We start from the raw sequence: 23,641 nt of genomic DNA on the forward strand, positions 1-23,641 counted from the left end.
TATATTTCCAGCCGGCGGACAGCCCGAATATTTTGAAGGTGGACTGAAATGACGGTTTGATCCTCTTTGCAGTTCAAAACAATCCACTATATATATATATAACCCAAGAAATAAAGTCTAAATCTGCGGGGATTAGTCTTACCTATGACAAGTGTCCGTCTATGATTCTAGATAATTTCAAAACTTCCAAATCAGAAAGAAATTAAAACATGTCAGTATTGATCAGGGACATGGATTTGGAAACTTAGCATGAACCTTATCGATGTCTGCAATTATCTCAGATGTGAGCTTAACATTGCATGCACTGATAACCTCCTGAAGCTGCCATGATTTGGTCACTCCAAATACAGCACTTGCAACAGGAGGATGATTCAAAACAAAGGCGGCTGCAAAAGATTTGAAGAAAAGAAAAGGTTTAATGGCAAACACAAAACAGAAACAAGAGTAAGAAATATTAGCTAATTTAAAACATTAAGATATTAACAGATCAAAGCTCTCCAAATAAAGGTGGTCAAGCCTTTAGCACTCAAAGAGTATATCCAATGAATTCCATCCTTATTGCTTAAACCAAAACTGGCTTCAAATTTCCATTTTTGTGATTTGTAATGGGTTTTGAAACATGAGGCAGAGAGGACCAAAACTTCATATCCAATTTAACCATACTATTAAGAATTATTAAGGATCCCCTAATTTTAGAGCATGTATACTTGCAAGCTATCACCAACCAATGGATATACGTGATCTCAAGGATAATTACTTGGACAAATAGAGTGCAAATATCATTATGTGCATGCACATGTACGCCACAACCTATCCATTGCAAGTAATACAGGATGGAGACCACATTTTTCAGCAATACCAAGGTATTCCTGCAAAGAGAGGGAGATGGTATTGAAACGTCAATTGTGTCAAATTCAATAAGCTTAACAGAGATGTTAAGAGTAAAAATAAAATTTTACTCTTAACAAAGACTATACGCTGTGATGCAAACAGCTTTCCACGTCAAATTCAAACAATAAGCTTTTCTAATGTAAACTCTTTCATTATGAACCTATACATCCACCAAAGACAGCAGTATGCCAGTATGTCCACATGTACTCGTACACACAAATTGTTATTTTGGAACATCCTTCAATATCCTACTTGATAGGTGTCCTCCATTAAACCCATTTGAATTAATTATCAGACAATAACTCAGTAGAAAATGCATAAACAGATTCCATTTTCCCAGTCCAACTACAAAATAGAGTGCCATAAATAATGTCTTTCAAAACTCAAAATAATTTACTTACCATTGTAGCTGCTTTTAAAGCGTTTTTGGCAAGGTTGTATCGGGAGTCACCTTATACCTCCCTAGAAAGCAGAAATGAGATAAAAAAAAAACCTCAATCATAATTTGGAGTAATCCTAAACAATGGAATATAAAATGATGATAATCAACCACTGAAAAGATTTAACCGAGCATCAGGAGGACCACCATCTGAAGCAAAAATTCCCAGAAAGTATGCCCATTGCAAGTGGGCTGTACCCCAACAAGTTGATCCTATAAAATATTGAACGAGTATAAGAAAGAAAGAAACCTTTGCCACAAGGAATGCCGATAATCTACACAAGTAAACTAACTAAAGAGTTAATAAATCTAGTTTCCAAAGAATATTCAGAACGCAAACTCTAAATTTTTAGCAAAGAATGACACAAGTATATATGTCTTTTGCATGGTGAGCAGAAAACAAAGAATCTTATAACACTTCAATTCAGCTACAAATCCCTTTTGTCAAAGTCATATTACTGCAGAGATAAATTCTGTGTTTGTAATGATACAACCTATTCAGAATGACAATTTAATTATAGAAAAAAAAAAGAAAAAAAAAGAGAGAGAATATGATGCAAGAACATAAAATGCATAACTTATCCACATCAATCCTACGATTTTCCAGAGATGGGCAATTGTAAGACAAAGAAATTTTTTATTGAGATCCTATACATGAGGAAATTTAAATATAATCTACCCTTCTCGATTTATAAACATAAAACTCACAGTATACCTCTAATGATGACAGCAATCAGCCATTCCAGAATCAAAAGTTTGGCAGAGCAAGCTGTATGAATTCTATCATAAAAAAATATAAGCTGTTTATCATCCTTAACATGTACAAAGCAGTGAGACATACAGAGGCTATATTGCTTTTAACCACAAAAGCACAGACAACCAGTACACATGATATTTTAGGGTAGCAAGCATTTTTTTCTGCAAAATGAAGGTCCTTCATGACACCGTATCGTGTTTCATTACTGAGTCCAATATATTTGATCTGCAAGTCAAACCGTTTTACTAAATTTTGATGGTGAGATTGTATAGAGGCAAAACACATTATATATCACTTACCTTACCAGCATCAACAGCTCTGACAACAGCATCAAGTTGTTCTTCTGTAGGGACAGAAGAGAGTTGTCAGACTAGATCATACTCAGTTTCTCCAAACATGGGACCAAAGCTGCAGACACAGCCATGAATCACTTTAAAATGATGGCTTTTGTATTATAGAGAGAAACTAAAAAGAAAGATAAAATAAAGTATATGAGACAATAACTAAGAATGTCATTTTCTCTTTTCTCTATTTACATATTTTGTCTTAAATTGGCAACTCCACAACCCCAACTGTGTCCCAGGGAAATAAATAAATGATAAGATCTACATACAAACAGGTCACGCCAATGGATTTGATAAAGACCAATGTAACCCATTTGTAGATGCTTTAAGCTACAAAACTCAAACATGAAGCTATTAGTGCATAAAAGAATACAAACACACCCCCACACAGGCACACACCATATCATTCTCCTAGAAATCAATTTGCAGTAGTTATGGGTGGTGCACATACATTCACGTTACCATATGAGAAATCAATTTGTATTAGTTATGATAACTTACGGTAAAACCAAATATGATGTTGGTTAAGTTAGATAACAGTTCTCTCAATAACTCCAGTTGTACAAGTATCTACTTTTTACCCAAGTAGAAGAAAAAGAGTATGTAATTTTCAGACTTCTACAATCAGGTACTGCAAGAAAACCAAATCCAGATAAGTATATTTGCTGCTGTGTAATAAACTATTAGTCTATTACTAAGACAATTTTCAGCAGCTAAAATTTTGACAATCCAAAGTACCAAAAGCTATTGGTTCAAGTTACATGTTATGAAAAAGGCCAAGAAAAAGAAAAAAGATTCAGAGAGGTAATTTGCAACAATTAAACTTATTGATAAGTTATACATTCAGTAAGTAAAAGGTTGACAATCCAGAATACCAAAAGATTGTTTCAAGGTAACAAATTCCATACTTTTAAGATTGGGCCTAAACAGGTAACTTAACATGCAAGGACAGTCCGGAATTAGCAAGAGAATTCCCCTTGATACAAGTGATAAAGAAACTAAACAAAGCAGGTTAGCATAAAACCTCATAATGCACTAATTACACTGCAAAACAGTTTCAACGCAATTGATAATATATCAACCATAACATGTGGAACTAACCTGCCATCTACAGCCTCAGCAATACTTTGGCATCTAAACACTTTGGTCCATCTCTGGCCAAAAAAGAACCGCTTTGTTCCATCTCTGATCCAACTCATTTGCCAAGATGGCCCAGTAACCTGTCTCATAACCACTTGTTATGATCAATATTCAATGTAGAACATTTGAATGTGAGGCAAAGATAAATAGATTGACAGGTATACACCATTAGGGAAATACTAAATTTGGATATTGTGTTTCTCACATAATGAGAATCACCATAAGTCCACACAACCACTACTGTAAACTTCACAACTAACTCGTTGCAATCCTAGTCAAAGTTCAGATCAGCAGACCAAAAGCTATATAAAGAGCTAGGGGGGTGCCAAGCCTAAAAAGGCATTCCTTTTCAATTTGAATTTATTCTACAGTGTATATTATACTAGTATGCCACATACACAACCTTGGATTGAAATGTGTAATAACTTTAAAAAGATTTGGTCTCATGCAGACCCTGAAGTCTCACTCTGCAAATTTAAGCAAAAGGCCAAAACACATGAAACTCATTGCAATGAGAATAAACTAAAGCCCAATACAGAGATTATGTGAGATGGGTACAGGTATCAAAATGGACACTGATCATTATAAGGAATCAATCAATAAGTTAAACATCTGATAAGGCAAGAAACAGAGATAACCTCGGTAGCAATGACAACACGATCAGGGGAAATCTTCCTCTTCTAACCCATTGGCCAAAGTATTCCTCACTCTTATCTCGAGTCTCAGCACGCTGAGGAACTGGATACCTATACTTACAAAACAGAATATGAACATAAATATACCGACGCTTAGAAAACAAAAGAATGTCAAAACCCCCGAATGGGAAAATTGTACATTTCGGCAGAGTCGAAGTCAAAAGCTTGATCGAGAAGACGAAATGACTGAGGAAGAGAGTTCTGCTCCCCGAAAGTCAATGTTCCTAAAGAAATAACCCAGAGAGATCAAGGGAGGATTAGAATTCCAATTTGTTGGATACATGAGACAGCGGAGAGCATAGTTATGAACAAACCTAAACAGAGCCTTGAGACTGTCAAATTAGGAGAAGGGTTGAAGAGAGGAACGGACATTCCTCTTTAATTTAAAGCAAAACCACAGAGAAAAATAGCGGGAAACTTCTCCATCTTATCAGATATGAGAGGATAACGCTTCCAGGCTCTGCTATGAACTTCCACGTGAGTCTTTTACTGAAAATTTTCGATACCGGGTAAGAAGCAAAAATGAAAAACTAGTTGGAGATGCAGGGGATCAAACCCTGTACCTCTCACATGCAAATCGAGCCCTTTACCTTTTGAGCTACATCCTCTTTGGACATGCAGCTCCAAACCTTTCTTATCAGCATATATTGGTAGAGTCAGCAGCAAATTTAAAATTGATTTTGATGACCAGAAATATCAAAGCCAATGGTAAGTAAAGTTTGGCTTACTTGAAAGAAAGAAAATTGTGTTGAATTAAAACAAAGTTACTGCAAATGCAGAGTAATGGTATTAAAAATATTGCTCATCTGAAGAGGTATTATTTCCAGAAACAAAAACCAAAAGTCTCAAACATTTCATCGGATAAAAGTTTTCTTATATATATTCCTTCGATTCCATGTAAGAGAATTAAAACAACTTCAATTTGTAAGAACAACTCCAAATTTGGATTCTGTGAAAGAGAATGTAGGCGATTTCAATTTGCAGAACCTAATTCAACCAAAACAAAACAATTCCAAAATTAAGGATTATACAGCATCAATTGAAACAATCCATCGAAAACAATCCGATCCTTATCACATTTTCAATAATAAGAATATAATAAAGTTCCAAAACAAGGAGGCTCTCAAAATCGTCTAAAATTCTTGTGAAGCCGATCCAATATCACCCTTCCCTTTACCAATCTTCTTCGGCAACAGATTCTGATGAATGTTCGGTAAAACACCTCCGTTAGCAATCGTAACAGTCCCTAAAAGTTTACTCAACTCTTCGTCGTTCCTCACAGCCAATTGTATGTGCCTTGGAACAATCCGATTCTTCTTGTTATCCCTAGCCGCATTTCCAGCCAGTTCAAGAACCTGCAATATAAGAAGAATTTTTTTTCTTTTAATTTTTCGTTTACAGTCGGACAATGTCAAAAGTACATTAGGATCAAGGGAATGTCAAAAGAATAGGGAATCTAAGTGGGGCACGGACCTCGGCGGCAAGGTATTCCAGGACGGCGGAGAGGTAGACGGGGGCACCGGCGCCGACACGATCAGCGTATTTTCCGGCTTTGAGGAAGCGAGCGATACGGCCGACAGGGAACTGGAGACCGGCTTTCTGAGATCTGGAAACGGATTTGGAGGACTTAGGTTTTCCTCTGCCTCCCTTTGTTGATCCTGTTGAACTCATCTTCTTTAGAAACCCTAGATTATTATTTTCCGAAACGAAAAGCCAAAAAAAAAAAAAAAAAGGGGGGGTGTAATAAAGAAGAATTTGAGTCTGAGCTTCTCCGTTGGTGGCAATCAATGAGAAGAAAGGCGTGGGAATGAAGGCTTTATAGAGTGAGAAGCGGGCTTGGGAGAGGGGCGATTAGTTTTGATTGGTTCAGGTGAGACAGCCACGGATTGCCAACGTGGAACTAAAATAATGGAATTTTCCCTTATTTTCCAATTTTCTTTTTTTTTTTTTTCATTGCAAATAATGAAGATGCCACGTGGCCTTTCTAGTAAATTAATTATTTCTTAAGCGCACCATTTTAATGCAGCAAAGTTACAAACCCTAAAACCCAAAAACCAAAAACCCTAAACAGTGCAAAAAAGCTTCTGCATCAAACATTTCTTCATACCAAGCAAAAAATGGTATAAATCAGAACAGAACAACGAACAACAACAATCTCAAAAACCTTCCTAATCAAACCAAAACTAAAACCTAAACCAAGAATCCAATCTCAAACCCCAGAATGCAAATACTGGTCTTCTTTCAAATCCAATCAAATCTCAAACCTCGTTTCCTCAATTTCTTCCCTCTTCTTTTCCCCTTCTTCTTCCCACCTTTTCGCCGCTGCTTACTCAGCCTCCGTTTCTCTCCTCTCCTCTCTCCATCTCAGACGGCGACGTTTCACCCTCTTCCACCATCTCCTCCTTCTCCGACGTCGTTACCTCTCTCTCCTTTCGTCTCGACGGCCTTCTCTTTGCCGCTTCCGATCTCACCGGTCTTATCCAAGTCTTCGATGTCCGATCCCCACTTCGTCGCCTCTGGTCTCATACCCGTTAGGTTCGCGTCAAGTATCCAACTCTTGATAAGCTCCATTTACTCTCCGGCGGCGACGATGCTGGGGAAAGCGTGGTTTCGGACTTATTAGGTCATAAGGATTATGTACGCTGCTGTGATTGTAGTCCTGTAAGCGCTGATATGTTCATAACGGGTTCTTATGATCATACTGTTAAGATTTGGGATGTAAGAGTCGAAAATTCGAGGTCAGTTCTGGAAATGAATCATGGGAAACCAGTGGAAGATGTGATTTATTTGCCTTCTGGTGGATTAATTGCCACTGCTGGTGGGAATTCAGTGAAGATTTGGGATTTGATTGGAGGAGGAAGGATGGTTTATTCTATGGATAGTCATGATAAAACTGTTACTTCAATATGTGTAGGTAGAGTTGGGAAGGTAAATGGAGTGGTTGAGGCAATGGAGGATAGGATTTTGAGTGTTGGTTTAGATGGGTATATGAAAGTTTTTGATTATAGTAATATGAAGATTACTCATTCAATGAGGTTTCCTGCTCCCCTTATATCGGTTAGCTGTTCACCTGATTGTAAGACTAGAGTGATTGGAACAGCAAATGGGATTATATTTGCTGGGAGGAGGGAGGGAAAGGAGAATGTGGAGAGTGGAGGAGGGGATGTTCTGGGTTTTGGGAGCATAGCTGAGCCGGAGAGACGGGTTTTGAGGCCTACATATTTTAGGTATTTTCATAGAGAGCAGAATAAGAAACCAGCTGAGGGGGATTATATGGTGACGAGAACTAAGAAGGTGAAATTGGGTGAGCATGATAAGTTGTTGAAGAAGTTTAGGCATAAGGATGCATTAGTTTCGGTTTTAGGTAGGAAGAACCCGGAGAATGTGGTTGCTGTAATGGATAGTTGGTGGCGAGGAAGAAGTTACTGAAATGTGCCTCGAATTTGAATGCGGATGAGCTTGGTTTACTGCTGATGTTTATGCATAAGCATGCTACATTGGCAAGATATTCTAGTTTGTTGATGGGGTTGACACGGAAGGTTATTGACATGAGGGCTGAAGATATCAGAAGTTGGGATGCCTTAAAGGGTCATATTAGAAATCTTAAGCGGTCAATTGAGGAAGAGACAAGGATGCAGCACTCATTGCAAGAAATTCAGGGTATAATCTCTCCTTTATTAAGGATTGCTGGAAGATGAAAAAAGTTTATTAACTTGTTGCTGTTTTATACTTTTTCTTCTATTGCTTGCTTACAGGCTTGAGAAATTTTGATGATGAGAGAAGCTCTTCAATTTTTTTTTTCGATGTGTTACTGAAGGAATTTAAGCTACCATGCTTAGAAATATCACGTTATGATCACTTGTTTTTCCCTTTATTCAATTTTTGTGTTACTTCTCTTCCCTTATGCTGTTATGTAAACACATGTTGATGACCATCCTCACTTCCTGTTAAACTAAATTCGATTTTCCAGTAGTGCTATTGATATAATTTTGATTTTTGAGACACATCCATATGAATTTGTCAAAACAGTTCTGTTCCATTTTCAAGATTGGTTTTTCAACTTTAGTAAGCCAACACTGAATTAAACTCATCGGGTATGGAGATTGGGGAGAGATCTAATTGTTTCTCAAGTTAAATTACATAAGGGTTTATTGTTTTCAGAACAGAGCACTACCTAGCTGTTTAATTCATGGGATTTAGACTGGTTAACAAAATCCTTCAATTTAAAATTCTGATGTCAATAGAAATGGATCATTATTCTACCAAGCACTACATATGAATAATTACATCATCAATTGAATATACATCAAATAATTTTCATCTTTTGACGACCAGAAATGGGGAAAATGTGGATTAATCTGAGGGCAACATTATAGCCAATGATAGCAATTCTTACGTTTGGAATAACTCTGGCAAAAGGATGTGTTCTTCCAATACTAGAAAACTTGAAGACTTGGAAAAAGCAGCTTACTCAAATTCTTAAGTGTCTGCCATTTATATTTGTTCTGCCACTAATATAGAATACAATTAATCAATCATAATTCAATATTTTATTAAGTAAATAAAAAAATTTACGCATAACTTCTAATTTTGAGTAATAGACCTCTATATAATTCTTAATTGTGACAATTTTTTATTATATTGATTAGTTGTAATATTATAGTTAAAAAAATTGGAAGTGATAAGCATCCTTCTTTGCTTAGCTTATCATAAATTTAGAGACCGGTAATTTACCTTTTAAACATATATGAAACATAGTGGTTACAATCACCAGCAGAGGTCTCACTTTTCGACAAGCAACGACCCATGTTCCGATTGTATACAGCCGTGCTATGCTAGCCACTACCACAGCAGTGAAACCGAGATGACAAGAAGTGTGAAAATCTCCTCAAACTACACATTTTACTATATACACCACACAAGGATTAATTAATGCAGGGTGGTATTGGACATCAGAATTATGCTACATAAAGGACGCGATTCCAACAGCCGCCCTCAACTGAGGGCAATGGAATGTTAAAAAACTAAAACTGTATAGTGTAGACACACTAATCAGTTACAAAATCAGCTAAAGCTTAATTAGTTCTACTTGTGTGCACCTGCAAGATCAAAATCAAAGTAATCAAGTTAGAAGAAGAACTTGTCACACCTGATCACACAAGCATTAATCTCTTGCTTCAAGAAGGCATATTACAAGTGAAATAAACCCTCCTTTCAAGGCAAGGTTTAAAAAGTCGTCAACTTATGAAATAGGATATAAACATCCATAAAAAGACTAGATTATTGTTACGAAAAGTTTGCCCCTTTATTACTTATTACATCAAATGCAAAAGACAACAAAAAAAAAAAAAAAAACGTTTTCCTATGCCCCAATACTATACCAAACCATATATCAGATCTTAATAACAAGCTAAGAATAGATCATAGCCAAAATAAATAATCAATCTTAAAAGTTAACCTAGCAGGATCAGGTGTTTAATGCAAACAGAGAGATAAATAAACAGATGCTTAAAGTCTTTAAGTGTACTGCGTTCATATTACTTTGATAAGTTCGAAAACTAGCCGTGTGTTATGGACATCTTCAAATCCTGAAGGTTGGAAGGTGCTTTAATGTTGCCATATAGAAGAACAGTTGGAGCAAACATCCTAAAATGGCATTCTAACAGAAGTTTGAATCTATTAAGTTCCTATCCAGTTTCACTTCATACATCCCCAAGAAATGGTGTCTTTTATAATTGTTGGTGTAATGATTAATAATGGATAGAAGCAGGTGCCAAACCACATGTACAAACACCACACACAATGGAGTTGCAGTTCAGACTCTAAATTCTTGTCTTAGCCAAAAGACCAATCTCCAATTTACAGACGCTAGAAAATGTATTTCATACCTTACGTGCTTGAAGCTGCTAAATTATCTGTAGCTCTTCCAGAAGCTCCACTCCTTGACTGGCCTCTGTTTTCTTCTCTTGAGACACGTAATGACCTCAACTTAGAAGAGGACTTAAGTGAATGTATCAAAGGAGCATTGTCATCTTCCTCATCTTCCTTATCTCTCTCATGCTGAGCATCTTCTTGGTCTGATGTGTTAATTGAATCCTCTTCTTCACTTGAACTGTGCTCATCAAAAAGTCTCTTTCCCCCAATATTTCGCCGTTTCCGAGGACGACCCCTACGTCTTGCAGTCGTTCCTTCCTTCTCATCTGCAATACACCAGCTTAATTAACTCTTGAATTAAAATATAAAGAACAGACTCATTACTTAACAATGGTGAAATGATCTAGTAAACGGGAAGAAAGGAAGAAATTTTTATTAGAAGAGAACTTCAGTGCTTGGGAACATGTAATCCAAATTTCTAGTTCACATAAAAAAGAACCAGAGAATGATTGAAGTAAGATTCACTGGTACCTAGAATCCCTTCGTTCTTTGCACATTTCTCATGCAAACTATCATAAAATATATCGTAAGGGCGCCACCCACTTGGATCCTCATCTGTATTTACATTCTCGGTCCGCTTCTGGACATCCTTCAGACTACAAAATAATAAAACATTAAGTGATACACAATGATTTATCCCCGTCTAAAAATGAAATAGAATGTTTTCTATTACATCAGAGAAATTTCTTACATGTCTCGGATGTCAGGCACAGAAAGTCTTGATGCAAAATGAAGCACAGAAGATTCCAGAAAAGACAGCTGTTTTGGAGCGTCTTGAAAGGCATACTCAATGCCTTCCTTAACAATCTTTAAAATCTCTGGTCTGTGCTTGTTTCGAGCAGCACCAACAAATATTCCAGCAAGCCGGGCAGCCAGGTTCTTACACTCCAGAAAAGACTCACTTTTTAAGGATTCATCATCACTTTCTGAGAGTTCTACATGTCGATGATAGGCCTGGTGAAATTTAAAAGAAATGGGGTTGAACTATTAAAGGGGATATAAAAATGGAGACAAAAAATCACAAATGCTTCCACCACATGTCAATTTTAGGCTAGTCAAAGAGTACACGTATAGCCCTCTATAACCTACATACCACTCCTACAAAATTCTGAAGAACAGCCCATTGATTTTTAAGTGGACAACACTCAAAGCCTAAGTAATAGCTTTATTGATTTAATTCAACCTTAACTACTTTCAAAAAATGTGACAAAAATATTATTAAAATAGAGTAAATTAGCATACTTCAATTAAAAATCATTTTACAAAATCAGCCATTACGCCCAACAAGTGGCAGGCCTTTGATGTTCACCTCATATCTGTGAAAAGAATAAAAAGCTTGGTTTGTCTTCTCACTTCTTTCTTTTTTTTAATTGTAAGAGGTTGGTCTGTTGGCTTTGATAATGAATCTCATGGCTTATAATCAACCCTAATGAGATATCCCCTTCATTAGGTACATGAAGTTGGTGCATAAAATTGTAAAGAAAAATAAATAAAATTCTAGCCGCAAATTAGCATGCAAGTAAATATTTTTCAAAAAGACATGTTAGCCCATAAAACAAAAATGAAAGAAATTGAATATTAGCACATGACATGTGGTGTCATTGAGTAGATTTCACCAAAATAATTGAAGTTAAGAATACTACCCTCTTCAAAGCGTCTAGAAAGATTGCAGAAACATCATCATTTTTTTTCTTCAGAACTGTGATCAGACTCTTTACAATCTCAGCAATGCCAGCTCCATGCATCACAAAATGAGAAATTATCTCCGGAGCAAGATAATCCTGCAGTAGGATTAGGTTTTGACTGAGTTTTCTAAATTAAGAAGAGAAATGGTACTGCAAGCAAATTACTAAGCACACTTCAGACACCAGAAGGATAATGTGTAATGACAAATTTTGCACAGAATGCAAGAAATAGCAGGTCAAATTCTACAGCACATGCTGACCTTTGGGACCGTATCACTAGCAATCAACTTTGCAGCAGCAATCATTACAGCATCTCTATTTGTCTCCTCGATATAATCTTTGTTAACATCTTCATCTTCTGTGTCATCTGCAACACAGACATGCAAGGTCTAACTAAAATTTGCAAATAAATAGCATGAGATGTTTGACATGAATTCTCATCAAAGTATGCAACCAACATCTAAAGGGTGTTAGTAAACAATAGACAAAGAGAATGTAATAGTTACTTTACTCCAGGTGATTTCACCCAGATGGCGACGGCCCCATTAGCAGCAAGTTAAGGATTTCCAAGATTGAGCTCAGAAAGGGAAATGAAACAAATTATCACCTGAAATTTTGAATGTTTGCTCACAGAGCCTCCAAAACTTTTGAAGAATAGGAGCATCTGGACAAAATCCTAATCTTTCAAGCTTTGTTGACAAAAAATTAGTCTTCCTAAACAGACACCAAACATCTGCTAGTATGGTACAAACCTGGGTTATTAAATAAACTTTGTAAGAGAAAACAGTCTTCGTGAATTTTTTGCAAAAAAAAAAAAAAAAATCATATATTGTGGCAAAAATATTACCCTGCAGGCTAATTGATTCCCAGTTTTGCCCCCTTTCCTCACTTCAGGAGGAGCATTAAGAAAGTACTCAAGTTCCTCCAACAAGGTATCACGTTTAGACAGGAGAGAGGACAATGATCCTTCATAGACAGTTTCACTGTTTATAATAGAGTGCATAGACCAGGCTACCTCCAAGTACATGTTGAGCAGCAGAAAACTAACAACCTAAATGAGAATGAACAGCAGCTAAGAACAAATGCAAGGGATAGAAGAATCAAAATGATGGATTTGTAAATTTTGCTCATTTAACTTACTTCATCATCCAAGTTTCTGAAGCTGTGCAAGATTGTGATACCATCTCTATATAAGTCTTCAATTGATACAGGTCTTGACAATTGAAGCTCATACAACCTCTTTAAATTTACAATAAGAGTATACTCATCCTCTCCATCCTGCAAATTTAAAACTTGTCAACTCTATACATTTGGTCAACAAGGCCACAATCAAGAACAAAAGACTCAACTGGAAACATACAATCACTTCTTTAATTGCAGATTTAAGCTTATCTATAAGCTCATCTTCAAGCTCCTTCAGTTTGTTACGAGAAAAATCTTGCAGCTCTCCTCGACTTTCAGTGGAACAGAATTTAATAGCCTTCACACAAGATCTCAATGCATCCTTCTCACCATGCTTAAAAAATGCATCTTTGATGAGCTGAAGAATAGTTCTGAAATTCTGAAAGGGAAAGCATATCAGTACTTACCATGAAAAGGCACAAAACTATCTAATAACTGGCACTAACAAGCGACTTAATCACTTACCTGCTCCTGTCTCTTCAAAGAATAAAGCTCAAGGTTCATATACACAATTATCTCAACCAATGATGGAACTTTTGCCTTGTCAGCCATGAATTTACGTAGAAGTAATGGGTAGTTCTTCATCATGGCAACAGTTATATCCCGCCGGTTGTTTTCAAATATTTCCTAATATTTAAGAAAAAGACAATTTGAGATTTAGTCTTCTATGTGAGTGGCATTACAAAGCAGAGAATCACCACACTAGTAATACAAAGAAACATAATATTGTAAATAAATCCTTATATGCTCTGAGGAGGAATGTGAATAAGGAATAAGAGACAAAGAATTTAGATACTTTTTGAGCTTTATTATAATATTGCTTCCGATTATCAGAAGCAGGAACAATCCTCTCTCCAACAGCCTTTCTTACAGAAGCAAAAAGAAGCCTAGTTAGGTTTGTAGCATCTTCATCAGTTAGCTCTATTAACGGATTCTCATCCAAGAGCATGGAGATGATACACTTCCAATCCTGCAAGAAAAATACAAATTACAATCTTAATTACCAAAAACAGTATATAATTAAGACATATCAATGTCATTTTGAATATCTTGTAATTTTATTTAGTGAAGAGGTATTTGTTCCTCAAAAGCATGTAGGCCAAATGGATAGAGGTGGAGGTGGAACTTGAAAGTACATTCCTCCGACATTCCATCTAACTCATTTTTCTCTGTAACGACCATCACAAATTCACAATCATTATTGGCATTTTAAAAATTCAAAATATATTACCTCAAACATTCACATGCACTGAATGGACAAAAAATGTATTTGGAAAAGATAAATTTGTAAGCATGGAACTTTCTAGAACTTAAGACTGTTTTGTTTGTTAAAGCATCAAGTTTTACTTCCCTTTTCTTCCTCATAAACATTGTATGCAACAAATACTCAACCCAGTCCTGCTTAATGCCTCTTCACCCCCAACATTAGGATATCAATAAATTTCCAATCTGTGCGTATGGCCTTCCCTACCCGGTCACAGGTCAGATTGAGTAGGTTCCAAACTTCCTCTGAATACATCACTTTCATAATCAAGATGCAGTCTCAAAACTTTTTGAAAATTACAATATACCTTCATAGCCTCCATGTACTCCCAGACATCATCAATAACATATATACTTAAAATGGGATCTGTTGAAAACTCCCGTAGTATCTGCAACATTCTGCCCAGATGGACCTCACTCTCATTGCCTGGAAAGGATGTTGGCAAGGAGAATTAATTGATATATCATTTGTGAGCAAAGGATAATTAAGTCTAAAGAAGATCAAAAACCTTTTGACCCAGATGGAGAACTATTAAACTTTTGAGCAATTAAGTGATCATATACTAATTCTCCTATGGCACGTCTGATTTCTGGCGGATCATCAATAAGTAAATCATACAAAGGACCCAAGTCATCATCAGGTATAAGCTGATGCCTACAAAACACAGAACGAATCAATTTCAGTGGACAGACATCTCCATAAGAAAATCAACAATAAAATACTGGAAAAGATAAAAAAAAAATAGGCACCTAAGTAATTGTTTTACAAGCCCTATGGCGCACACAGCCACAGAAACATCAATGTCATCAGCAAGCTCAATCATCCGGTTAGAAAACCTTTCAGTAAATAGACTAAGAGTTGGCACGTTATCCTCCACCTCATAGAGATTTTGCAATGCAAGGACAGCAGCTTTTCTTACACCAGCACTCTTCAAACAAAATAACATGTGGAAAAATAAAAAAAAGAGCAAATTAGATTTATGTAGCATTTAATAAGAATAGAAATGAAATATCAACTTATAACTCAATTAACAAATTTTACTTTGTCATTTAGGGTCCATCCAAGATACTTTAAGTATAGATCCTGCAAGAACAATGTAGGATATGACAAAATCCAAATACCCAGCGACTGTATGCATGACATCCGAATATTAGGATCAATGTCTCTGTATCTATGCACAAATAACCTTCAAAAAGCATCATGTGGAACATGTTAGAAAGATAGAAGCGAAATTTATTATCAAACATGAATTTATCAAGTTGATTATAAATAAATCAAGTAAAAAAACCCTACCCAGTGAAGATTTTGCGCATCATCTCATCTATCACAAGTTTCTGTTCATGAGTTGCCGATAACCTGTTATTTAGTGACTCCACACGAGGTCCATCAGCTCTTTTCTTCCTTTCAGCATTTAACTGTCTCTGAGTAGTATCACGCTGTGCAGCAATCCTTTTTGCGACTGAAATGAAAGATGTGACAAGTTGGAGACCCATGACAGTAGCAACTTGACGGTAAACTCTTGGAGGTGTGCTGCTCAGTGTCAACACCAGGCAAAAATAAATCATAATAAGTCACCTCATAAATGCAGCAAAAAAAAAAAAAACAGCACTTCGCAATGTTACTGTACTAACCATGACAATGCAATTATATAGTCCATGCACTTGTCAAACAAATCCTTATCAAACAATGGCCCATTCTGGCACTCAACAACCAAATTCTCCCAGAATGAGACAAGATTCTCCTTAAAATTCTTGAATTCCTTCTTTTTTGAACTTTGGTAATCTTGAACTTCCCCCTGAATTTTCATAGTTAAGCCAACGCAGTACACAGGAAGTTCAGGTGCATGAACTCAAAATAATTTACAAGTCTCCTAGAAAAAGATGGATATGAATTATTAACCAATGGGGATAAGGGAAACAAGTAAATAACGATACGCTTTTAGAACTGAAAATGATTTACATAGAGGTATTCAGGAAAATGTTAAACCTAAAATTAAGTAGTTTGAATGGAATAAAATATTCTAGTTATAAAAGTTATGGGAACAGAGACCTTAATCTGTGCATTTGAAGCAGTTACAGAAAATATACTGCAGTATCAAGTTGTTATTGGTAAAACTGCTCAACCCCAACACCCCCACCCACCCCCCAAAGAGAAAAATAGGGAACATTACAATAAACAAAGAAAACATGTAATCACAAGGATACTTTTCTAGCAAGGTTGACAAGAGCAACCACAACATCATCAACATCAGTCTCATCCAGAAACTCTTCCTTGATGTAATACTTTGCTCCACATGCCTGTGAATTCATAAATATATGGTTTCAGTCACAAACTCCAACACTGGGAAAAGGTCATGCAGTTGAAGAGTCAAAAGAAGCGGTTTAATGATTCAGATAATTAATAATGTATAAGTACTAGGTGGGAATTTTCCCTATGAGGTTAAACAGCTTAATATAGTGGGTAGTGGGCACTCTGCTGAAACTTTAATATTTCACATGTTTCTTCACTCTCTAATAAGCCGTAATTTTGCAAAAATTACCTCGAAAAGCATCATTAAGAGTTCAACCATAGCAGGCTTTGGATTCTTCTCATATCGCTCAACCCAGCACTTGACAGCTTGAGAAATATGTTTACCCTCACCTTTGATAACCTCTGAAGACAATCACATCCAAACAAGAAGATAATATGCCAAAATCAACAATATTAGTAACATCCTAAATTAAACAGTCACAAGGAAAATACTCTTCATACAACAACACTATAAATATGTACTTAAAAGGAACAATTTTATGTCCAGAGCCAACCGTATAAACCTGTAGCCAATATAGACTAAGATCGTAAGCTTCATTCATAACACTATAGATCTTCAGTACAAACATGTAAGTTTAAAAATTCAAAAACAAAAGAAATTCAAGGACAATTACCGATTAATATCTCATCAGCTCTGTTAGGGGCATCAGAAGTCCCCTCAGCAAATCGATTTCGCTTGGTTTTAGGACGAATTTCCTCGAAATCATCGGGTGAACCCTCCCGCTCCTCTGGGTTAGGGCTCCCATCACTGGCATCGCTGCTCCTTTCTTGATTCTCCCTATTATTACCGTTTGCCTCGCTAGATTCGCCTCGAATTTGAACCCGAGCCCTTTTCTGCGCACTCGATTTTCAACAAAATTAGGTCAATTGATAACTACAAGAATGGATTTACATGCGCATAGAGAGAAAGAGAGAGTAGAGAATTACCAAACGGCGAGCGGTAATTTCGGAGGCTAAAGGCGCGTCATCATCCATGACCTAGATTTGAATTACTACTGGCAAACTTACCGGGAAATTTAAGCGGAGAGAGAGAGAGAGATTTGCCCTAAGTTGGACCGAACTAGCAGAAAGAGAGTAGAAAGTGAAATACCAAGCCAAAGGACATTGGTTAAGTTTTAACGGCCGTTAGATCTTACTGACTAAGGGCAACAGTGATTTCGTGTGATAACGTCAAGGAGTCGTAGCATAACTGATGCACTGGATCAACTCGCCGCTAAAGCGCCAGTAGCCCAGCAGTAGTAGTATTCTTTTTAAAGAAACAACCAAAAAAAAAAAAAAGGGAGAAACTTGCACAGCAATTAAATAAAAAAGGGGCAAATAGGACAAGAGAACGTTTGAACTGTAAAGTACAAAGTTCCCGTTTGAATTCTATCCCACCGGCGATTAATTACATCATATCTCCTTAATTTTAATAAAATTAAATTAATATAAATTTTTTATTAAAAAATTTTTTAATTGTAATTATAAATTTTTTATTATAAATATAATAAATTTTATTATTATTTTAATGTTATTACAATTAATCTCACCCTTAATGCAAAATGGAGCCAAAGTTTACCCAATGAGTCGGTGGAACTAACAGGGGCTTTGGGCCCAAGTTGAGCAACTGAACTTTTATGAGTTTGGGTTTGACTCAGTCAATATCTATTATAGTCTAGTAAGGATCGTGCAGGAAGTTGACTACTCAATAAGCCCTTCACTTCTAGCTGAACATTTGTCCTCCTGTCGAATGGATCCAATCATCAAATATATAGGGCTCAAACGATAAAAAAAGTCATAATTTTATTATTTTATTTAAATATACTCTTATATTTTATTTTACTCAAATAGATTTATAATTTTCATTTAAATAATTCTTTAATTTTTTAATTTATATTTAAATAAATTATTAGCATAAATCAATCTTTTATTTACAAAAATTTTTATTTATATATATAAATCAAAAAATAATCCATTATTAAAGTACAATAAATATATAAATTTTTATTTAAAAAATAAAATAACTCATAAACTTTTTTAATATTTTAGCTTATTTTTTATTATCAAGTCTCGAGATCAAGGTTGCACTATCAAAATCAATTAATGTTGATTGGCCTCAAAAAAAAAAAAAAGCGGTAGTCTACCTTTACACAAAAATATATTCTTTGAAGTGATCATAGATGGTTGTTGATGAGATGAATAAGTTGTTTTCAGCTTTGATGTTAGATAATAAAATACAAGATTCAATCCGCTAGACCGTTGTTTAGTAATTTTCCTTACGTAGATCAACTTCTGTTTTATAATTCATAGTAAAATTTTGCCATTGAAGTTTGTTAGTGGATAATTATGATGTTATCATGTTATGTACTACTAACCAAAACCATAGCGCATGCTAGATATCCACTTGACAGGCTTTCCTGTTATTAAAATACAGATTTTGTTTGTTAAGCACTTAAAAAATAATAATTATCAACAAATCATTCAAAATTTACCTGAAAGCAATTACCTGATGCACCTTTTTCTTTTTCTTTTTTTTTTTTTCAAACACAGTCGAGTTTTATAATCAGTGCAAATAATTATATAAACTTAATAAATGTAATCAGCCGGCCCAATTAATATAACTAGATTTTTTACAATAGTTACCAAACAACACTAAAAGATTACCAAAATTCTTTAAAATGTTACCAAACACAGTACAAAGCTTATCAAATTCTTACAAATGATTACCAAAATACTATAAAATTTTACCTAATTAACTACAAATGTTACAAAAAAAAAAAACTATAAAAGTTATAAAAATTCTTACAAAAATTATCGAAAACACTGCAAAAGTTACCAAAATTTTACGAATATTATAAAAAAAAACACTAAAAAAGTTACTAAAATTCTTAGAAAGATTAACAAAAATTCTAAAAGGGTTAGAAAAGTTAATATAAAGGTATAAAAAATATTTATATTTAATATATTATTAATGTATATATTTTATATACTGTCAACCATCTCATTAACTAAATAAATAAGATGATATTACTTTATTATTAAATAAAAATTTAAATAATATAAATTTTTTATCCAGCTATTTGAAGGGTTAATATTCTTGTTAATGAGATAATATTATTGGTATGCAGTACATCAAATATAAATTTTATAAAATATAATAAAAAAATTACCAAAAATTTACAAAAGTTACCAAAAATAATACTAGACTTTAGTGGTGAAAAACTCAACCAGTAGAATTTTATTTTAGAATAACTTGCATTAATACATGCAGTAGAACATTTGGAAAATCAAACATTATTGCCTGCTAAGAGTAGATTCGGTGAATCATCTCTTCTCTTAAAACAAAACAAAACAAAACAAAACAATACATTATTACGATAGCATAAACAATTGAAATACAGAAACAAAGTCATTCAGGAATTAGTTAATAGCGTAACATTTCTTCCTGATCTCCCCTGCAGTCCCTGTGAGAACTTTAATGGCTCCCATCTTCTTCATTGACTTTGCAAACTCTATGAAGAATGTCTCTGAGTTAAGCATCTCGTTGACAATTTGGAGCGAGCCTTGGTTTGTCAGGAGGGCGGCATCGGACTGGAAGAGGCCCTTGTTTTGCTTAAGGTTGACATAATAGTGATTATTAAACGTCAGAGAGCTAATAAATGGATCCATTGGCACGAAGGTTGTGTTGTCAGTAAGGTTTCGGCATTTGGTCTTCAAGAAAGCTGCGTAGGTTGGGTTCAATGACGGATCTTGGTCTCCTTTTCCAGTAAAGTTGTATAGCCTTTTGCTGAAAGCATTGCAGTGGCCTACTCCGATCTTGTGCGCACCTGCATTTTATCCTAAAATTTGTCACTGAAATGCTCATAATTATTGTCGATATTGAATGATATGCTTCTTCTAGTTATATTTTCTTATAATTAAAGAAGTTGACAAGTTCTTTAATTTGATAATTTTGACTGTTGCATGCAGAATTCATCTTTTTTTTGGGGAACTGAGACTCATCTTTTTATCACCCGAATGTTCTGCATTGATATTTGTTTTTCTTGTTGCTCAAAAGAACTCTGGACTCTGTTATTTCCATCTTGCATATGTATCTTAAAAATTCTTAGGATAATGTACCTGATAAAACCACCAGGTCAAGCACATTGAGGGTTTGGTTAGCAAAATTTTGGACGAGGGTGGTGAAGTTGGAGAAAGGGGAAGGAATACTAGCCGATGCCTCTGAAATTCGTGACACTACGCCATCTCTTCTACCAGTAGGAACTTCCCACAATGGTCTTTGGAACTGCAGATAAATTATATTCAGTGCACATAGACATAGTTAAATGCTTTCATTTATTGAAATTATATATATATATATATATATATTGTCTTGTAAAGTTTTTGCTTTAACTTACTTTGAAAGAAACTGCATCCCTGGCAACCAAGGTCAGAATATCAGCACAAGATACTACACCTGGACATTTCTTCTCCACTTCTGCCTTTATATCGTCAATGATATCGAAACGTTTTAAAGTTAGGTTCGGAGTTGCCTTTTTCTCGGCGGTGTTGTTCCTTGTCGAGTTCAATAAAACTGAAGCATCACAACCCTGAAATTTTCCAACAACATGTGAGCATTGTGAATGACATTTGCAGGTTCTTGTGGTCTCATTAATAACCAAATGCGCTACAATATTTAGAAGCCTTACCCTGACAAAGCAGTCATGAAAATGCATTCTCAGGAAATTTGGAGCCAGGGTGGGATCCTTGGCAACCCGTTTGTCGATAGCGTTCTTGATTATCGCCTCTGCATCAGGACAGCTGAACTCGTAGTAATTCAACCTAAGGCCATATGGCTCATATGGCCCATATCCTTGGCAGGTCCCAAGAACTCCAACAACTACCGCACAAAGCAATAGCAGATTGTGACTCCTCATCCTGGTATCTTTCAGTAATTCAACCGACAATGCTTCCTCTGCTAAGCAAGAAGATGTAATTCTAGTTGAATCTGGCAATGCTGTAGGCACAACCAGCTCTGCCTTTTATACTTGTCTTTCGGCGTATTTCCCAACTAAAATCCAGTTAAGCAATTTATATATTAAAGAAATTTCCCTTATGAAAAGCACCTAAACTATAATTAAAAAAATTCTCAAAACTCTTTATTTTTTTTATTTGTAATCAATTAATCCTTCCAATATTTATTTACATCCAATTAAGTCTTTATTTGAATGACAAAATTAACACCGTTAAATTTTTTACCAATTAAGATAAAATTATATGTGACATTAATAAAATAGATGAAATTTTGATATATAATGTAATTAATATATGTGAAAATTAAATAAAATAAATTTATTTTCCTTCTTTATTTTTTTTCACTTCTCTTTCTAATATCTTCTAAGGGTTAAATTTTACCACATGAATAAATTTAGTCTAATAAAGGATTTAATTAAATCGAAATAAAAGATTAAAGTCTTGATTAATTATAAAAAAATTAAAAATTTAAACAATATTTTAATTATAATTCAGAATATATATTAGTCTTTAATCAAGAGATTTCTGTTATCTATCTCCAATTCCTATATTTTTATGTCTTCACAAACAATAAAGTAATTTTATCGATGTTCTGGGACATTAATCCAAAGTGGTTTTTTATTTCAAGGTCAAACATTTAATGTGAAATAAATCTTGCAAAATTAAATGGTTATTTTCACCTCCCCCAGCTTAATACATTTGTAAGTTTTAGAGAGGCCATTAATTGTAATCAATTAATCCTTTGAATCTTTATTTGAAAGAAAAAATTAACACCGTTAATTTTTTTACCAATTAAGATAAAATTATATGTGACATTAATAAAATAGATGAAAATTTGATATATAACATATTTAATATATATGAAAATTAAATAAAATAAATTTATTTTTCTTCTTTACTTTTTTCCACTTCTCTTTTTAAGATCTTCTACGGTTCAATTTTACCACATGAATAAATTTTATCTAATTAAAGATTTAATTAAATTGAAATAAAATATTAAAGTCTTAAATTATTATAAAAAAATAAAATTTAAGCAAAATTTTAATTATAATTCAGAATATATGTTAGTCTTTAATCAAGAGATTTATGTCAACTATCTCCAATTGCTATATTCTTATGTCTTCACAAACAATAAAGTAATTTTATCAATGTGCTGGGACATTAATCCAAAATGTTTTTTTTTTTTCAAGGTCAAACATTTAATGTGAAATAAATCTTGCAAAATTAAATTGTTACTTTCACCTCCCTCAGCTCAATACATTTGTAAGTGTCAAAGAGGCCATTAATTGTAATCAATTAATCCGTCCAATATTTATTTACATTTAATTAAAGCTTTATTTGAAAGAAAAAAAATTTTAATTTTTTTACCAATTAAGATAAAATTACATGTGGCATTAATAAAATAGATGAAATTTTGATATATAACGTATTTAATATATGTAAAAATTAAATAAAATAAATTTATTTTTCTTCTTTAATTTTTTCCACTTCTCTTTCTAAGATATTCTAAGGGTTCAATTTTACTACATGAATAAATTCCGTCCAATTAATGATTTAATTAAATCGAAATAAAATATTAAAGTCTTAATTAATTATAAAAAAATTAAAAATTTAAATAAACTTTTAATTATAATTCAGAATATATATTAGTCTTTAATCAAGAGATTTCTGTTATCTATCTCCAATTCCTATATTTTTATGTCTTCACAAACAATAAAATAATTTTATCTATGTTCTGGGACATTAATCCAAAATGTTTTTTTTTTCAAGGTCAAACATTTAATGTGAAATAAATCTTGCAAAATTAAATGGTTACTTTCACCTCCCCCAGCTTAATACATTTGTAAGTGTCAGAAAGGCCATTTTGATCTCTAATGCTCCAAGTATCCTACACATTATCCTTGGAGTTTTTAACTAAGGCCCGTCCGGTGAACCATAAGATTGATAGCGTAACAACGACGATAATGAAATTAATAATTCAATGGTGAGATTGGAATTGTAGCATTAA

The 23,641-nt window shown here is 34.3% G+C and overlaps 3 protein-coding genes and 2 pseudogenes across 4 annotated transcripts; 1 reads left to right on the plus strand and 4 right to left on the minus strand.

The window, feature by feature from the left end:
* Window positions 1-65: 65 nt before the first annotated feature.
* Window positions 66-5,043, minus strand: LOC111305153 (uncharacterized; annotated as a pseudogene). The gene is made up of 8 exons (XR_016331304.1): window positions 4,581-5,043; window positions 4,406-4,490; window positions 4,210-4,317; window positions 3,533-3,651; window positions 2,046-2,761; window positions 1,293-1,543; window positions 758-869; window positions 66-386 (listed from the first exon to the last, which is right to left on the minus strand). The product of XR_016331304.1 is annotated as an uncharacterized LOC111305153 (transcript).
* A 144-nt stretch (window positions 5,044-5,187) lies between these two features.
* Window positions 5,188-6,052, minus strand: LOC111305152 (histone H2AX). The gene is made up of 2 exons (XM_022902396.2): window positions 5,740-6,052; window positions 5,188-5,621 (listed from the first exon to the last, which is right to left on the minus strand). Exons 1-2 carry the CDS (start codon window positions 5,935-5,937, stop codon window positions 5,400-5,402), a joined length of 420 nt encoding a protein of 139 aa, XP_022758131.2. The 5' UTR covers window positions 5,938-6,052; the 3' UTR covers window positions 5,188-5,399.
* Window positions 6,053-6,392: 340 nt separating this feature from the next.
* LOC111305139 (protein SLOW WALKER 1 pseudogene) lies at window positions 6,393-8,145 on the plus strand (annotated as a pseudogene).
* Window positions 8,146-8,980: 835 nt separating this feature from the next.
* On the minus strand, window positions 8,981-17,703 carry LOC111305133 (sister-chromatid cohesion protein 3-like). The gene is made up of 22 exons (XM_022902364.2): window positions 17,569-17,703; window positions 17,256-17,475; window positions 16,871-16,983; window positions 16,536-16,628; window positions 15,963-16,126; window positions 15,625-15,861; window positions 15,373-15,517; window positions 15,081-15,259; window positions 14,840-14,985; window positions 14,639-14,757; window positions 13,864-14,037; window positions 13,533-13,694; window positions 13,246-13,446; window positions 13,026-13,163; window positions 12,733-12,936; window positions 12,493-12,637; window positions 12,146-12,252; window positions 11,844-11,981; window positions 10,892-11,154; window positions 10,672-10,796; window positions 10,155-10,466; window positions 8,981-9,365 (listed from the first exon to the last, which is right to left on the minus strand). Exons 1-21 carry the CDS (start codon window positions 17,614-17,616, stop codon window positions 10,156-10,158), a joined length of 3,432 nt encoding a protein of 1,143 aa, XP_022758099.2. The 5' UTR covers window positions 17,617-17,703; the 3' UTR covers window positions 8,981-9,365; window position 10,155.
* Window positions 17,704-19,969: 2,266 nt separating this feature from the next.
* LOC111305155 (peroxidase 3-like) lies at window positions 19,970-21,648 on the minus strand. Its single transcript, XM_089750433.1, has 4 exons — window positions 21,309-21,648; window positions 21,018-21,209; window positions 20,740-20,905; window positions 19,970-20,447 (listed from the first exon to the last, which is right to left on the minus strand). Exons 1-4 carry the CDS (start codon window positions 21,534-21,536, stop codon window positions 20,041-20,043), a joined length of 993 nt encoding a protein of 330 aa, XP_089606559.1. The 5' UTR covers window positions 21,537-21,648; the 3' UTR covers window positions 19,970-20,040.
* Between the last annotated feature and the right edge of the window lie 1,993 nt (window positions 21,649-23,641).

The sequence above is a fragment of the Durio zibethinus genome, chromosome 21 (genome assembly GCF_047325235.1).
Source record: "Durio zibethinus cultivar Kanyao isolate XHJ-2024 chromosome 21, ASM4732523v1, whole genome shotgun sequence".
Taxonomy (NCBI): domain Eukaryota; kingdom Viridiplantae; phylum Streptophyta; class Magnoliopsida; order Malvales; family Malvaceae; genus Durio; species Durio zibethinus.

What these genes read in the sequence shown, in the direction of transcription:
- LOC111305155 (XM_089750433.1), bottom strand. Translation starts at nt 21,536, where the DNA reads ATGAGGAGTCACAATCTGCTATTGCTTTGTGCGGTAGTTGTTGGAGTT. An exon ending in TTCATGACTGCTTTGTCAGG is followed by an intron (nt 21,210 to 21,308) that starts GTAAGGCTTCTA and finishes GGAAAATTTCAG; the next exon opens with GGTTGTGATGCTTCAGTTTT. An exon ending in GGGATGCAGTTTCTTTCAAA is followed by an intron (nt 20,906 to 21,017) that starts GTAAGTTAAAGC and finishes ATTTATCTGCAG; the next exon opens with TTCCAAAGACCATTGTGGGA.
- LOC111305133 (XM_022902364.2), bottom strand. Translation starts at nt 17,616, where the DNA reads ATGGATGATGACGCGCCTTTAGCCTCCGAAATTACCGCTCGCCGTTTG. An exon ending in TATATAATTGCATTGTCATG is followed by an intron (nt 15,862 to 15,962) that starts GTTAGTACAGTA and finishes GACACTGAGCAG; the next exon opens with CACACCTCCAAGAGTTTACC. An exon ending in TTCTAGACGCTTTGAAGAGG is followed by an intron (nt 11,155 to 11,843) that starts GTAGTATTCTTA and finishes AAATTTCACCAG; the next exon opens with GCCTATCATCGACATGTAGA.
- LOC111305152 (XM_022902396.2), bottom strand. Translation starts at nt 5,937, where the DNA reads ATGAGTTCAACAGGATCAACAAAGGGAGGCAGAGGAAAACCTAAGTCC. An exon ending in TGGAATACCTTGCCGCCGAG is followed by an intron (nt 5,622 to 5,739) that starts GTCCGTGCCCCA and finishes CTTATATTGCAG; the next exon opens with GTTCTTGAACTGGCTGGAAA.